General features: G+C 32.3%; 1 protein-coding gene and 1 long non-coding RNA gene across 3 annotated transcripts; one reads left to right on the forward strand and one right to left on the reverse strand.

Annotated features, from left to right (window-relative positions):
• The first annotated feature begins 1,270 nt into the window (after positions 1–1,270).
• Positions 1,271–10,434, forward strand: LOC144852100 (uncharacterized). Its single transcript, XR_013614262.1, has 2 exons — positions 1,271–7,296; positions 7,383–10,434. It is a non-coding gene; the product is annotated as an uncharacterized LOC144852100 (long non-coding RNA).
• An 861-nt stretch (positions 10,435–11,295) lies between these two features.
• Positions 11,296–14,878, reverse strand: LOC144851650 (uncharacterized). 2 transcript variants are annotated; one of them, XM_078709213.1, is made up of 7 exons: positions 14,602–14,878; positions 13,660–14,250; positions 13,008–13,179; positions 12,720–12,901; positions 12,433–12,522; positions 12,110–12,286; positions 11,296–12,023 (listed from the first exon to the last, which is right to left on the reverse strand). In XM_078709213.1, the coding sequence occupies exons 2-7, from the start codon at positions 14,219–14,221 to the stop codon at positions 11,653–11,655; spliced, it is 1,554 nt and encodes a 517-aa protein (XP_078565339.1). In that variant the 5' UTR covers positions 14,222–14,250; positions 14,602–14,878; the 3' UTR covers positions 11,296–11,652. The 2 variants fall into 2 exon arrangements, with proteins under 2 accessions (XP_078565339.1, XP_078565338.1); XM_078709212.1 differs by having other exon boundaries at positions 13,660–14,254.
• Positions 14,879–15,542: the final 664 nt, after the last annotated feature.

A 15,542-nucleotide genomic window follows, 5' to 3' on the forward strand; every position in this document is an offset into this window, starting at 1 on the left:
CTTTGATAGTAGCCGTCATCGTGTTTCCTTGTATTGTTAAACATCTCGTGCCTTATTCTAACCAAGTAAACTCTACGTGAATGAAAAGTTGTCAAGATAAAAACCGGACGAGTCGAGTAAACGTTGCGTAAGCCAAAAGATTAATGTATGTATCTACAGTTTCAAACCCGAGTTGTGAAAATTGAGATGTGGGGAGCTGGTTTTCTTTTTTATCTCCCTTTTGATATTAGGTTGGAAAAAAAAACCTCTCATTGAAGTTGACAGCTTTTTGAAAGAGACCTCAGGTGTGTTGGAAACAACTCGTTGAAAGTCATAGTGTGAAGATATTGTAAACAAGTCGACAAACTTGAGTAGAAATGCGCGAGTGTACAGTACATAGATTTCAAGTAAGCCTTGGATTGGAGTTTGTGCATGTTTTTATTTTCGTAGTGAATCGTTGAGGGAGGGTGGGAAAAAGTGATTTTGTCTGTTCTTTTTGCAATAGCTTCTAGTGAAGAATACAAGAGCGTTTGAACTACTACTCTCTACCAATCTGCGATAAAAAGGTTTACCAAGCTTCTCGGGATGCAAATGGTTATCGGTCGCAGTTTTTTTCTCTTTGTATTTTCTACAGGTTTCAACGTCTGCCATTCAAGTTTGAAAATGTTCCTAAAACCAGTAGGTTATTTAAAAAAAAGAAACATATAATTTGGGTTGAACTTTACTCGAGAGGGTTGGCTGTTGGGAAAATGGGTTGGTTGTTTTTGTTTCTTGTCTAGATTTGGATATTTCATCGTCTTCGTAGGAAGAAAGTCTTGAAAACTTCTTGTGTTGCTTACAGAAATAGGAAAGTGTCGAGGGAAAAAAGGCAAGTGTGCCCACCCAGTAGCATAAGATATGTAGTACTGTATAAGTAAAATGGATTTGTTTAATGAGGGTTGGCTGTTGGGAAATGGGTTGGTTCTCTTTTTTTTTTTTTTTTTCCAGTGTTATTTAGATTTGAATTTCAAGTTGAATACGCTTAAACATGTCGCCCACACCAGCTTTGGAAAACTTGATGAGTTTGTGTGCGAGTGATTCCATTAAGCAAGATCTTTTAACAAGTTCATAGATTAGACGTATCAAGTAAGCCTCAAGTTTGCGAATTAGATGGTTTTTCAAGTTTGATTGTTTTCGAAGCATCGGGAGGGTGGGAGACAATTATATTTGTCTTTGTTTTCATAGAGTTGTACCCATTGCAGCAGTGTAGTTGTAGCCATTGCAGAAGTGTAGTAGTAGTACCCATTGCAAGATAACTTTTCTGATGTTGGAATGGTATATTAGGATGAGGTGTTGATTGTAGTTGGACCCAAGAAGACTTTTTGTTTCTTTTTATTTCCTATATTATCTACAGGTTTTCAAAATCCATGCAAATTGGAAATTATCAACAGTAACAGGTATTCAATAATACTGTACATCAACACAAGGGAAATGGGTTTGGGGATTTTGTTTTTGTATTTTTGTCGCTATTCAGGTTGAAAGTAGTTCATCAACTTTGTAACGTCGTCTACATCTGTAAAACCGCTATCTTGGTAACGATTAAGAAAGTTCTGAACATCCAAGTCTCCTCAAGTTCAGGTTTTTCAAGTAAGGTTCAAAGGAAGTCGATAGATGTGATTTGTCTAGTTGTTTTTCGTTGTTTGTGATGGGGGAGGGGAGCGCAATATAATGATTATCTTTTATCTTGGTAGCATTTTCATAACAAATTATTTTTTCAACGTAAAAAAAAAGCTTCGACACCGCTTAATACTAAATTGCAAGGAAGTGAGCGAGTACTATAGAAAAGTAAGAATTACGATAGAAGATTTGCAAGTAGGAATAGGTTGTTTTAAATTACGTATTCACCAGTAAATATTTTGTATTTAAATATCATAACCATGGGTAGGCTGTTGGGGATGTGGGGTTTTTTTCTCAAAATTTTACAGATTTAAGTCGTCATTGAGCGATTACGTCCCTGGAGTATTAAACGAAACATGAGGTGTAGTGTTGTATAAGTTGACTATCATCGGGCCTCAAGAAAACTGTTCTGAAGTCATTTGGTTCTAGGAGATAGCGCCGTGTTTTTTTCTTCTTTCCTTTTCCTTTTTATCTTGTGTTTACACAGGTTTCAAAATGCAAGTCGGTAGTGCGGTAATTTGTTGGTTTTACGCGTTATTGTCGAGAATAGTTCCAAGAACAATCAATAATGAAAGGTATATGCATGAATTGATTCAACTTGCATAAAGGTAATATTTTGTAATGTACTGTATTTAATATAAAATGTTGTGAATAACAGGGTTGGGAGTGTCAAATGGGTTGGTTTCTGTTAGTTTCTCCATATAGGTTTGTGGACAGTTGCACAAGTAAGAAGTTTTTAGCTTGAAAACTGCGCATACGACGAATTAAAAAAGAACCAAGTTGATGTGGCCCAGACATTTGACATTTAGTATGTAAGCAAACTTGTACGTTTTCATCCTAAACCATTGAAAGTGTTATGAATATTTTGGGAGAGGGAGTTTGTATTTTTTTATATTCTACAGGACAAAATATTAGTCAAATCGGCATTTCTATCGGTGTGTGAATTCGGAAATAAACGCGGACGTAAAAAGGTATATGCAATGATAAATTGTTTTATTTACTACGTTATCGCTAGTATATTGGTTTCGTTAGTAATTTGTAAGAACTCTAATGGGGTTGGCTGTAGGGTATGTGGGGTGGAATTTTTTTGTATTTGTCTTGTGTAGGTTGCCAAGATTTTATGGTGCGAGAAAGATATTCTTCAGAGATTATCAAGACCTATTATATTTGGTGAATTTCTCCTCTCTTTGAAGCTTACAGCTTTGTTAACTAAAAGCAACGACCAATTTATTGTTGGTGTTTTTATTCAGAAATAAACGCGGATGTAAAAAGGTATACTGTATTTTACTTACTGGTTTCAACATAAACAAGTATATTGGTTTTGTCAGTAATATGTAAGAATTCTAATGGGGTTGGCTGTAGGGAAAGTGGGTGGAATCTTTTTGTATTTGTGTTATGTAGGTTGCCAAGAGTTTATTATGGCTTTGAGCAAGATTTCTTCAGTGATTGTCAAGCGCTGTTATTGTATTTGATTTCCATAACTGTGAGTTTCCCCCTTCAAACAAATATTCCGTGTTTTTTTTCCGTGCGTGTATATTAAAAATACCTAAAACAGTTTGTATTTGCCTAAAAAACTTTTGTATTTTATATCATAATCGTAGATAGAACCTATAATTTGCACAATGTGTTTTATTTCATGATTTCTTGTTCAATTTAATTCAGTGTTTGTTTTACCATAAACTTGTTGCATGAGGGGTGGGCTTGTAGGGAGAGGGTTGGGTTTGTTTAGCTCTTCAGGTGACAAACTTGCCTGTCTGTGCTGTTAGAAAATGACATTTCAACCACCTACTGTATTGCCAGATATATCTACACATTGTATAACTCTATAGTCAAAAGAGCCAAGCACATTTGAAGCTTTCTTCCATCACTACTACTACTATCGCAAACTAACATAAGTATCAACTGTGAGTTGCTTGTACTTTTAGTTCTTGATCATCCACCTTTTTAACGATTTATGGCTTTAGGTGTTACAACACTGAACATTTTGATTAATTACCTTGGCTGATTACTATCTTTCTTAAAGCGTTGCTAGTATTGCAAAACATTGTATCATTTGCGTGTGTTTATTTTTTGTTTTCATCCTAAATTAACCCAACCTTTTGGTTACTGCTTTAGATAATAACTCGTTTTCATTTTGTTAGCACTGTATTTGATATACATATCATTGGGTGTATGCGGAGGGGTTTTTGTTTCTTATTCTGTATTTCCAGATAACACTATATGTTTGAACAATCTACTATAATACAATTAGCTTTGTGATGTCTTCTCACAGCATTGCTGTAGAATCCGATAAGGATAGCACCACTGTATATTTATCACAGGTATCTTCTTAATAATAACAGGTATGATAATCGTTTGTAATAACCGCTAAACAATTGTATCCTTGTGTTCGCATGGATTAGTAATTATTATTGTCACAAGATCAGCATGAAATCAATCGTATAGGGGGGCTTGGGGCAAACTATACTTTTCTGCTCACTTTTCAGAAATCCAAAGCATTGTACCGCTGACAGCACTTCATGTATCATTTAGTAGTGGCAAGATGTGTTCATTTTTAGCAGCAGTAGAGCAAGCATTTGGTTTGGATGATTTGTGTGCATATTTGTTTTATTTCTTTGGACTAAAATGAGCATTGTTAAAAATGCATGATGAAGTTTGAACTTGGTAAACCTCAATGTAAGAAGACGTATAAGCCTGAATTGGCAAAGCCTGAATTGGCGGAGGGAAAGTATTTTGGAAGCTACTACCCGTGCTACCTTGCTTAGAAATGGGGAGTGGGATTACAGCCTTTTTAGCAGTGTATGTTAAGGATCTGTGAAATGATTGGGACTTGTACACATTATGAACTTGGTTGAAAAAAAGAAGTGAGAAATCTTGCAGATTGGGGAAAAATTGCTAGGGACATTACTTGATTAAAGAAAGAAGCGAGAAATCTGGTAGATGTGGGCAAAATTGCTAGGGACATAATTTGATTGGAAAAAAAGAAGTCGAGAAATCTGGCAGATTTGGGCAAAATTGCTAGGGACATAAATTGATTGAAAAAAGAAGTGAAATCTTAACAGATGTGGGCAAAATTTCTAGGGACATAACTTGATTGGAAAAAAGAAGTGAGAAATCTGGAAGATCTGGGCAAAATTACTAGGGACATAAACATAGAAGACAGGCACGTAAAGAATACAGTAATTTGAAGAAGTTGAAAATTAAGGAATGGTGTTATAAAGTTATATTCTGAACATTTTTATTGGTTAGTACAAAAGATAAGTATATACAGTAATCTCATTGTCATATGCAACATGCTTTCTTGTGTGCGTTTTTTTTGTTTCCCCTTCATTTTCAGACTTGTACTTGTAACAAAACAGTGACTTAGCAGGGGTGACTAGGTATAGAATCTGTATCAAGATAGGAGTATGGTGAATTGTCGTTTTTCTCTTGACTACTTGTGTGCTTCCCTATGCTGTAAAGTTTCGTGTACGCGCAAAGTAAATGGTTATCGAGTACCGTGAGTGACACTAGTGAAAAAGCAATATTTTTTTGTTTACAAATATACCTTGTGTGTTTTGTTTTTCTCGTAACGTAGTTCAGTTTCAGGTTTCTTGGCAAAAAAAAATTGGATTGGTGTAATGGTTAATGGTACTAGAATGGTTTTGGAAAGTAGTGACATCCCAAACATGGCCTTGTAGTGTTGAGTGGTTGGAATAGGGACCTGTACTTGAGACAAGACCAATGATTCCAATGGGGGCAAAGAACGTGTAGACAAAGACCACAGGGACCACCCAGTGTGTTGTGAAAAGACCAGGGACTACTTTACCATAAGGGACCAACTTCTTGGGCGTTGCAGTATTTTAGGATTCGGGGACCACTATCTGGCATTTAAGGGACAAGCTTCTTCTGGTGTTGCGGTAGTTAAGGAGGGACCAGCTTCTTCAGGTGTTGCGGTAGTTAAGGAGGGACCAGCTTCTTCAGGTGTTGCGGTAGTTAAGGAGGGACCAGCTTCTTCAGGTGTTGCGGTAGTTAAGGAGGGACCAGTTTCTTCAGGTGTTGCAGTAGTTTAAAAGGGACATGCATCTTGGGCATTGCAGTAGTTTAGGAGGACCCATCTTCAAGTTGAATTGATCATATTAGGTGTCAATATTAGGACATATCATCATATTCTTCAAGAAATTGATCATTAAAACCAGACCAACATATCACAGGGACCAGACCAATATATCACAGGGACCAGACCATGCCACCATAATCAAACAAGAAACCACCCATAATTCTTAACATAGGAAAATACCAAATGTGGTTAGGGAGCAGACATTCAAGTCACATCAACATGCAAAGGACCAAAATCATTGTTAATAATATTTTGAATAGCCACTTCTTTGTAAATAATTGTAAAATATTTATACTAAATTTTGTAGAAATTGTATACATATTGTGTAGGTTTGCCGCGTTGTCGGTCGGTAGATTACGGGTATATAAAACATGCATTCATTTACGGTAATTTAAAAACAAATACCGATATACACAAAGGTTTACACCGTAACTATACATGTTAAAAGAAAATTATTATTTTCTATAGCCACATCTTTGTAAACAATTGTAAATATTGTAGAAATTGTACGGATTAATTGTTGTATACATATTGTGTAGGTTTGCCGCGTTGTCAGTCGGTAGATTGTGTTTAGTTATAAACAAAATACGGTTATATAAAACAAGTTTTAAATGCATTAATTTACAGTAATTTAAAATGTATTTGATAGGTGAATGAAATATTTATTTAAATTATTATTATTTATAGACTATAAAAAAAACTATTCGTAATTGAAAAATAACAATTTATTTTTTTTAAATTAACCAATAAATAAAATAAAGTGTAAACCAAACGAACAAATGTAAAATAACATAATATAATTTCTAATTAATCAGAAATAGAAATTAAACATACTGTACAAGTAATGAACGGACAAACGCAAAATAACATAAATTTTTAATTGATCAAAAATGCAGGTAATGAACGGACAAATGCAAAATAAGTTTGACATATAACAATTTGTAATGTAATTTATAAAAAATAGAAATTAAACATGCTGTATAGGTGATAAACGAATAAACGCAAAATAAGTTGACTATGTAATATTTTAATTAGTAATTGATTGAAATAGAAATTAAACATACTGTACAAATAATGAACGGACAAACGCAAAATAACATAATTTTTAATTGATCAAAAACAGAAATTTAACTTGCAGATAATGAACGGACAAATGCAAAATAAGTTCGACATATAACAATTTGTAATGTAATTTATAAAAAATAAAAATTAAACATACTGTATAGGTGATAAACGAATAAACGCAAAATAAGTTGACTATGTAATATTTTAATTAGTAATTGATTGAAGTAGAAATTAAACATACTGTAAAGGTAATAAATGCAAAATAAGTTGACATATACAGTAATATAATTTGTAATTGATCATACATAGATATTAAACGTACTGTACAGGTAATAAATGGACAAACGCTAAATAAGTTGACATATAATGTAATTTGTAATTGATCAGAAATAGATATTAAACGTCCTGTACAGGTAATAAACGAACAAACGCTAAATAAGTTGACATATAATGTAATTTGTAATTGATCAGAAATAGATATTAAACGTACTGTACAGGTAATAAACGAACAAACGCTAAATAAGTTGACATATATAACGTAATTTGTAATTGATCAGACATAGAAATTAAACATACTGTACAGGTAATAAATGGACATGTGCGAAAAAAAGATTAATACAAGTTGTTCATAATAAAGTTGAAACTATTAAAAATAAATAAAACAATAAAAAATAATATTTAAGATGATCCGTTAAAATTGAATTATAAATACAAATCTATGTAAAAGGTTTAGCCTTAAAAATAGTATGTGAATATTGTGATTAAGTTAAAGGTGTTTCATCGTTGTGAAATCTAAAAATTGAATATGTTGTGAATATTATGCACACAAAAAGTAGGAATTTGTAAAAATCTAAAAATTGAATATGTCGTGAATATTATAGACGCAAAAAGTAAGAATTTGTCAAATCTAAAAATTGAATATGTTGTGAATATTATACACACAAAATGTAAGAATTTGTAAAATCTAAAAATGTAATATGTTGTGAATATTATACGCACAAAAAGTAAGAATTTGTAAAATCTAAAAATTGAATATGTCGTGAATATTATACACGCAAAAAGTAAGAATTTGTAAAATCTAAAAATTGAATATGTTGTGAATATTAGACACACAAAAAGTAAGAATTTGTAAAATCTAAAAATTGAATATTTTGTGAATATTATACACACAAAAAGTAAGGATTTGTAAAATCTAAAAATTGAATATGTTGTGAATATTATACACACAAAAAGTAAGAATTTGTAAAATCTAAAAATTAAATATGTTGTGAATATTAGACGCACAAAAAGTAGGAATTTGCAAAATCTAAAAATTAAATATGCTGTGAATATTAGACACACAAAAAGTAGGAATTTGTAAAATCTAAAAATTGAATATGTTGTGAATATTATACACACAAAAAGTAGGAATTTGTAAAATCTAAAAATTGAATATGCTGTGAATATTAGACACACAAAAAGTAAGAATTTGTAAAATCTAAAAGTTGAATATGTTGTGAATATTATACAAACATAAGTAGGAAGGTATTTCATGTTTTAGCAACTGTCGCATGTATTTTTAAATGAATATTTATCATGTAGAATCACTTTAGCTATATATTGTATTATTTTACCAAGGACTTATTTTATTTTACAAAGTACTCTATTGTATTATATATTTCAGTTGCACAATGTTTATTGATTTTTTTAATTACAGTTTAAAAATAGTAGTAGTAGTAGTACACAAATCTAGTACAAAGTATATAAATATATTCATGTCAATGCTGATAACAAATGTGCTGTTACACATAAAGGTATATTTTACGCAAAAGCAAACATTTTATATTTTACTAAAAAAGATTTACAAAATCTTATTTTAAAATTTCAATACTTGTAACTCCATTCAGTTCTTCTTTTATTTATACAAAGATTTTTTTATTTTATTAATAAAAATTAATTTAGTCTAGTAGATATTTTCATTTCAGCAACAAACTGTACTAAATTTAAAAAAAACATTATATTTTGTACACAAAATTCTATGACTAATAACATGCGTTCACTTTGTTTAGATACACGATACAAATAATTAAAAGTATCCACTTTACAAAAATAAAATTCTAGAATTCATTAAATTTCAAACTGAAAATGTTTTATCCTTTCTGTATCTAAAAAGTACTCCATTTTTGTATTTTTTTTATACAATACCTTTATTTCAAAATATGCAATTTAAATAATAAAAATAAATTATACTCTATACAATGCTACTGTAATTGTTAATGTTTAAGGTTATTTAAAGTAAAATGTCATCGTACAAAGTAGAAATTCTATAATATATAGTTTTAATGTAAAATTCCTAATGATTAATAATAGTCTTGATACATGTATTGCAAATTGTTTAATAATTATTTTTGCTAAACGAAAATGAAACATTCAGACTTTTTAAATCATTATTTCATTTAAAAAATTAAATTATTTCAGAAATTAATTTATAAAAAAAAAGAATCAATTGTGATTAATAACACCGGTTAGTAATGTGAAAAAAAGTATTGTTAAAAATGTATGAAAAATATTTACTAAGTAACAATTATTTCAGTTTTTACCGGCATTTCAGAAATATTACATTATTTAATATTGTACTGACAAAATAGTAATTATGACTTAACACCGGCTAGAAGTGTAAAAAAAGCATTGTAGAAAAAAAGATATTTTATTTGTAATAATTATTTCGGTTTAGTTTCATTTAGTTTGACAAACAAAATTTAAAAATACTGTAGCAATTCATCAACTAATAACACAAGTTTGTAATGTAAAAATGGTTAATAATGATTTTATTTTATTCATTAGTTTATATCTATTTCAAAATGTTCTAAAAATAGTTAGACATTTCAAAATCTGAAATTATATATTGACTAAAGATTTTATTGTGAAAATTACACAAATGTTATTTCCAAAATACATTACAGTAATTGTTGAATGTAAATTTAAAACATATTTTTATTCATCAACTAAATTTGTACCACTCTACTTTTAAAAAATATCTAAGCTTTGCACACAATTATCCCTAATTTAACTGAAGATTTGATTGTGAAAATTACACAAATGTTATTTCCAAAAAATGTATTTCAGAAAAATAATTTTGTAAAGTTATGGACATTGTCGCATTTAATCGTCAAAACTAGTATATTATTTTTGTTCATGGTTTAATGTAAATTAGTAAACAGCTCGAGATATTCTTGTATGCATATTTCTAAATTTGTTAGGAACATATTCTGTAAAACTTGATAGGAAGAGCGGACCCCGCTTCCCGGTGGGGCCTTATAGGCGCCTGTCTAGATTTCATTTAAAAACATTGTCTTATAACGAGGTCTGTTAGGCTGTAATGGATGCTAGAAGGTGAGAAAACACCTTGGCTGGTCAGAGCATTTGGGAAATCGCACCTCCCCCTCCTTACAAAAAAACAATTGGCGCCAAAGGAGTTAGGGTTGGGTGTCCGGCTCGCAGCATTGTCTAGCATCCTTTTAATTGTAATCATTTATTGAACAAAATATAAAACAAATATAATAGAAAACAAAAATATTACACAATAAAAGAAAAAAAAAACATGTATTTCGAATTTTAAAAAAGAAATAAATGTCAAAGCTTGGCGCTAAAAAGTACTTGGTTGTTGTTGTTTTATTAAAAGTCGACGGACTTGACGACGAATAGAAAAGACCAGACATGGTCAAGAGAAGAAAATTTTCAGTTCCAGCACGTTGCACGAAAATTTTTGCAGGTTGGAAGATCCATTCGTTGCAGGGATGTCCACTGAGGCGATACAACCAGAATTTGCTGTTTTTAACGCACATTCATCTTGCATGACATTCATTATTTTTCTCCCATTTGAATGACTATGCACCTTCGGAATTAATAAAAGTACTCATTGTATTCCTGAATTTTCGTTTGAAAGTTAAAATTCCTGTTCAACTAAATGCGCTTTTGCAGTTGTTAGACCAGCGATTGAATACAGTTAATGGGGAACCAGACTTGCACAAAACCAAATTAACTAATTGTAACAGAATCAATGTAAAGTTTTATTGTAACTTTTATTAGCCACGCTTCCTCCCGAATCATTCCATGTCAAATTTGATAACACTGCATGTTTTAAGTGTCTTTCACAACCTGCCTTGGCTCTGGCAAATAAAATTGAACCTCAATGTTTTGCTTTCTTGACGCTTAATGTGGCTGTGTGTCAATCGCTATACAAGTGTATTCATTTCATAGGAGAAAGTGGAGTTGGTTTATGGATATATACTGATTGTTGCACAAATAAATTACACTTAAGCTCTGTCTACGCTATACTTTATTCTGCTTTATGTGACAAAAAAATGTGATGTGCTCATATATGGGCACGATGATGTCGTATCGCTACCATATTTGGGCATATTACTACAGTACTATACTTGGGCACATCACATTTGTTGTCGCATAAAGTTTGATAGTGTGACAGAGCTTTACAAAAATGAACAAATAACACAAAGTATAATCATTTTCTATCTTTATTCAGCCTCTGCAGCTGTATATTGCACCTATATAAAGCACTAGCACAAATTGAAAATACACTAATTTAATACCATGATTGTCCTCTCGCCTTTGCATGCATCGCACCCAAAGTTTAGCAAAGTGGTCACAATTTTGTTTTGTGAGTGATTTCAATTCTGAAACTAAATGCATTCTTTAACGTGGTTATACTGTATATCTTCAGTCATACCATGTGGATCACATGATGGCAGACGATCATATTGTGACCGTACATGTATGTGTGTATGTATGTAGTCTTTAAATATATTATATCTACTATGCCTAATATACTACACTAACAAGTTCACAGAAAGTTGTCATGGACAATACATGGCTTGCGTTGCATTCCTTAGGCTCTCCCTACTGTCTTCGTTGCTACCATCATCCGACCCATTCCCATGAATCATCGTGTCTAACCCTACAATGCCTTTCTGCGAGGGCAGCATACCATGTACGTCACTCGACAGCTTGTGTGTTCCAACCATATCTCCAGTGACGTGAATATTGTGCGATATATTTTGGTCCAGTTCCGACTGTAAAAGATCGTTCCCGTACACCATGTCTTCTCGTGAAACGGACTGGTGGTCAAGATGACCAGAGTTGCTGATGGTCACACTAGTGTGAGGTTCGGATAAAACCACAACGGCTCCATTAGAGGACGAGGACACTGTTTCAGCATGGCTCAAACCTATAAAATAAAAAAACGAAATTGAATAGAAATCGCTCAAATTGTAGTGTGGGCATACACAGTAATTGTACAGTACATAGACTCACTTGTATAAGAAATATGACCCTGTAATTCTACTAGACTATCCCCCATGAGGGTCTTGCTGACCAATGATGAGCCAATGTCCGACGCCGAGTTGGCATGCTTGCGTTTCATGTGAGTATTCCTGCTTCCGATCTGTGTAAACAATTTGTCGCACACTTCACATTTGTATGGTTTTTCACCTGAAAAAATATAAAAATAACAAAAAAATATTCTTTTATCATTCATCTTATTCCATTATTTGTACCATTACACTCATAAACATTCGTTATTTGTATACCATGCATCAAAATGTCTGGTCTATTTAATCGTTCCAATTTCTACTTACCAGTGTGGGTCAACATGTGCTTTCTGAGACTTGACCTCTCAGTGAACTGAAGTGAACATCCAGTCATATTACATACAAATGGCTTTTCACCTATTTAAAAAATATAGACGAAAACAAAATCTATATGAATTTCTTGCCAGTCAATATGTGTTTTTTAAACATACAGTAGTACCCTCCTTCGGGACAAATAGGTCCATGCTTCTAGTAAGGGGACAATTTCCTGGCCAATATATTTTTTAACACCAAGACTAAACCTCTATCCAGGGGACAAACCTCTATAAGTTTACCTGTATGAGTCCTAATATGGTTACGCAGGTTTCCAGCAGTTGTAAAACTTTTGTTACAGCCTTTTTCGGTACATGAGTATGGGCGCACACCTGTATGCGTACGTTTGTGTACTACCAGTCGTTGCTCTGTGAAGAATGCCTTTCCGCAATCCGGTACATCACATAAATACTGCCTATTGTTACTGAAACAGAGAAAAATGTTAATTTATGTTAAATCAAAAAACAAAACTTTTTTTTTTTTTAGTCATACAGTAATATTTCTCAAAAATGTAAAATAAAATGACATACGTATGCGTTTTTAGATGATACTGAAGATGCGTAGGCCAAGAGAAGCGGCGTTCACAGTTTGGATACGAGCATTTTAACACCTTATTTCCTTTGTGTAACTCCATATGATATTTACGATTTGTTGAAGATTTAAACCCTTTACCGCACTCTTTACAAAGGTAGATTTTTCGAACTAAATCAAAAGAGATTAAATTATTATTCCTTTGTTCTAAATTTTTTATAGTTCTCCAATTGTCTTTTATTTTTATATAGATTTTAAATTTTTACAGACATTATAGAAATGTGGAAATAAATGGTAAATACAGTAGAACCTCTATTAAGGACACTTTTGGAACCCAACAAAGTGCCTCATTAATAGGATATAGCTATAATGTTCTTTTTTTTATATTTAGGCAAAATTGATAAGGATAACCATAAGCAAATTCATTCACTATCCTTCTCAATCCTGTTCACAAGACAAACTTATACACAAGATGCTATACATAAACAAAGTCTTATTACAAGTCTTTGGGAGTTGTAATTTGTCATTAAAAAAAATCTTAAGGACTTGAACCCAGGAGGACCCTTGGATTATTACCCTCATTCAATTTATGTGAAAATGTCTCCTTAATTTTGTATTCCATAAGATGTGTTAGACTCTATACAAACAAACCTTTCTTATCATCTAACAATTCCATGCCAAACGTTCTGGCTATACTCTCCTGTGTAGCGGTGATGAGATTCGCATGCGCCAGTTCTTGTAGGTGTACCATGTGATCAGCAGTCTTCTTCTGATGCTCTTCTAAAGCATTTGCGTCTAAATTGTCTTTCGCAAGATGATTACTTAAAACATACACAGGAGGCATGTCAAGGAGGGGCGTTTGCGATGGGTTCGGAATGCTGAATAACAAGTAGCTCGGTTGCGAAACAACCATATCATCGGTTGTTTGGTCATTGTTTGATTCGTCCATAATACGCGATTCATGAATAGATGTTTCGCCGATGTCCGCTGTGATCGTCCTGTCCATCTGATCATGTCTAATGTTCAGTAAGCCTTCATGTATGTTTGTTGTGGTGTTACCATCAGAAAAATCAATTTGAATATTATCATCGTTCAAGTTGATAACCTTTGGAGCGGTTGACGTAGAAACAGTTTCGTGGTGAAGAGGAGAATCTAAGAAATCGACAGACAGACTTGCCGTGTAGGTAGTTTTGGATGTTGCGTCACTGGTCATATTGATGGTCAATCAGGTCAATTTATGATCTGCCTACAAAGCAACAAACATATATCGATGAATAAATGATATTATTATTAAGAAAAGAGAAATTATTAGTAATAATATTATGCATACCAAAAAGAAAAAATATCAATTAAACAAATCAGTATAAAATTTGTGAGGGGATTTTCATTGACAGCTGACAGAATTATTATTATTATATTTTAATAAAATATTAAATCAATTTTAAATAATAATTATTTTACATACGTGACGTAACATACAATAAACTAATTCACTAACAGTAAAGGCACAAACCTTATTTTATAGATAACTATATACTTTTAACGACGTGTAAAAATGTCTAGGCCTAAAAACTAATCTGGGAATATACTTACGCCCAACAAAGAGCATCGCTTTCCCACAATAGACACAAACAAATGAGAAGACAGAGCGTACACAAAGGCCTAGCCTAGGCCTAGCTGCCTAGAAGCCTAGGATAGGTCTAAGTTCTACTACTAGACTATTAGTACGATGTTCAGCAATTTAGATTATTTAGACAATTACACCGTCTAATTTTCTGAAAGAAACTATAGTAATCCCATTATGATTTCCAACCAGGTTGACAGAAAGACACAAAAAAAACGTTTGGAGATTGAGAAATATAGCTAGATAGGAGCGACTATGTATGAGCATGCGTAAACGAAGAAAAGTGTGCTGAAATTCTAACCCCAATATACTACGTAAGTACCAACAAATATACCGTACCTCGGAATTTATATTGAACCATGGACCGTGTCCGTGTTTTAAACTTCGACTGCCAAAAATTGTTGTGTAGTATACCATATAAAATATCGTTATTGTACGATAACAACATAAAAAGTAAACACTTCAGTTTGAAAAAAAAAAAAAAAATTTGTTTTGCATATGAAATATTATATACTCTCTACATAAGAATTAAAACTCTACTTCTTATGCATACAGAGCGCACTGCATGTTGTACTTAGTAAAAATATACATGGGAACTAAACTTTGCCATGTGCGCACGCTGGAAAATCCCTCATCACACGCAAATGCGCATGTGATAACAAAAAGCTAGCTCATTAATTCTCATAACTTCCTTATAAAAAAAAGCGGACAAAAATAATTACTTAGAAAAGACAAAATAAATGGTCAAATGAAACCAAACGCCCATTGTCTGTGTACTATGACAATCTTTTTTCCAATTATAAATCTACAGTTCTTTTAGGTAAATAGGTGACGAGTTCAAATCTATAGTTTTTGATACAATTTTTTTTAAATATATTTTTTTCAGGGGACAAAATCAATCGGAATATAT

This window comes from Antedon bifida, chromosome 9, assembly GCF_963402885.1.
Source record: "Antedon bifida chromosome 9, ecAntBifi1.1, whole genome shotgun sequence".
NCBI classification, from domain to species: Eukaryota; Metazoa; Echinodermata; class Crinoidea; order Comatulida; family Antedonidae; genus Antedon; species Antedon bifida.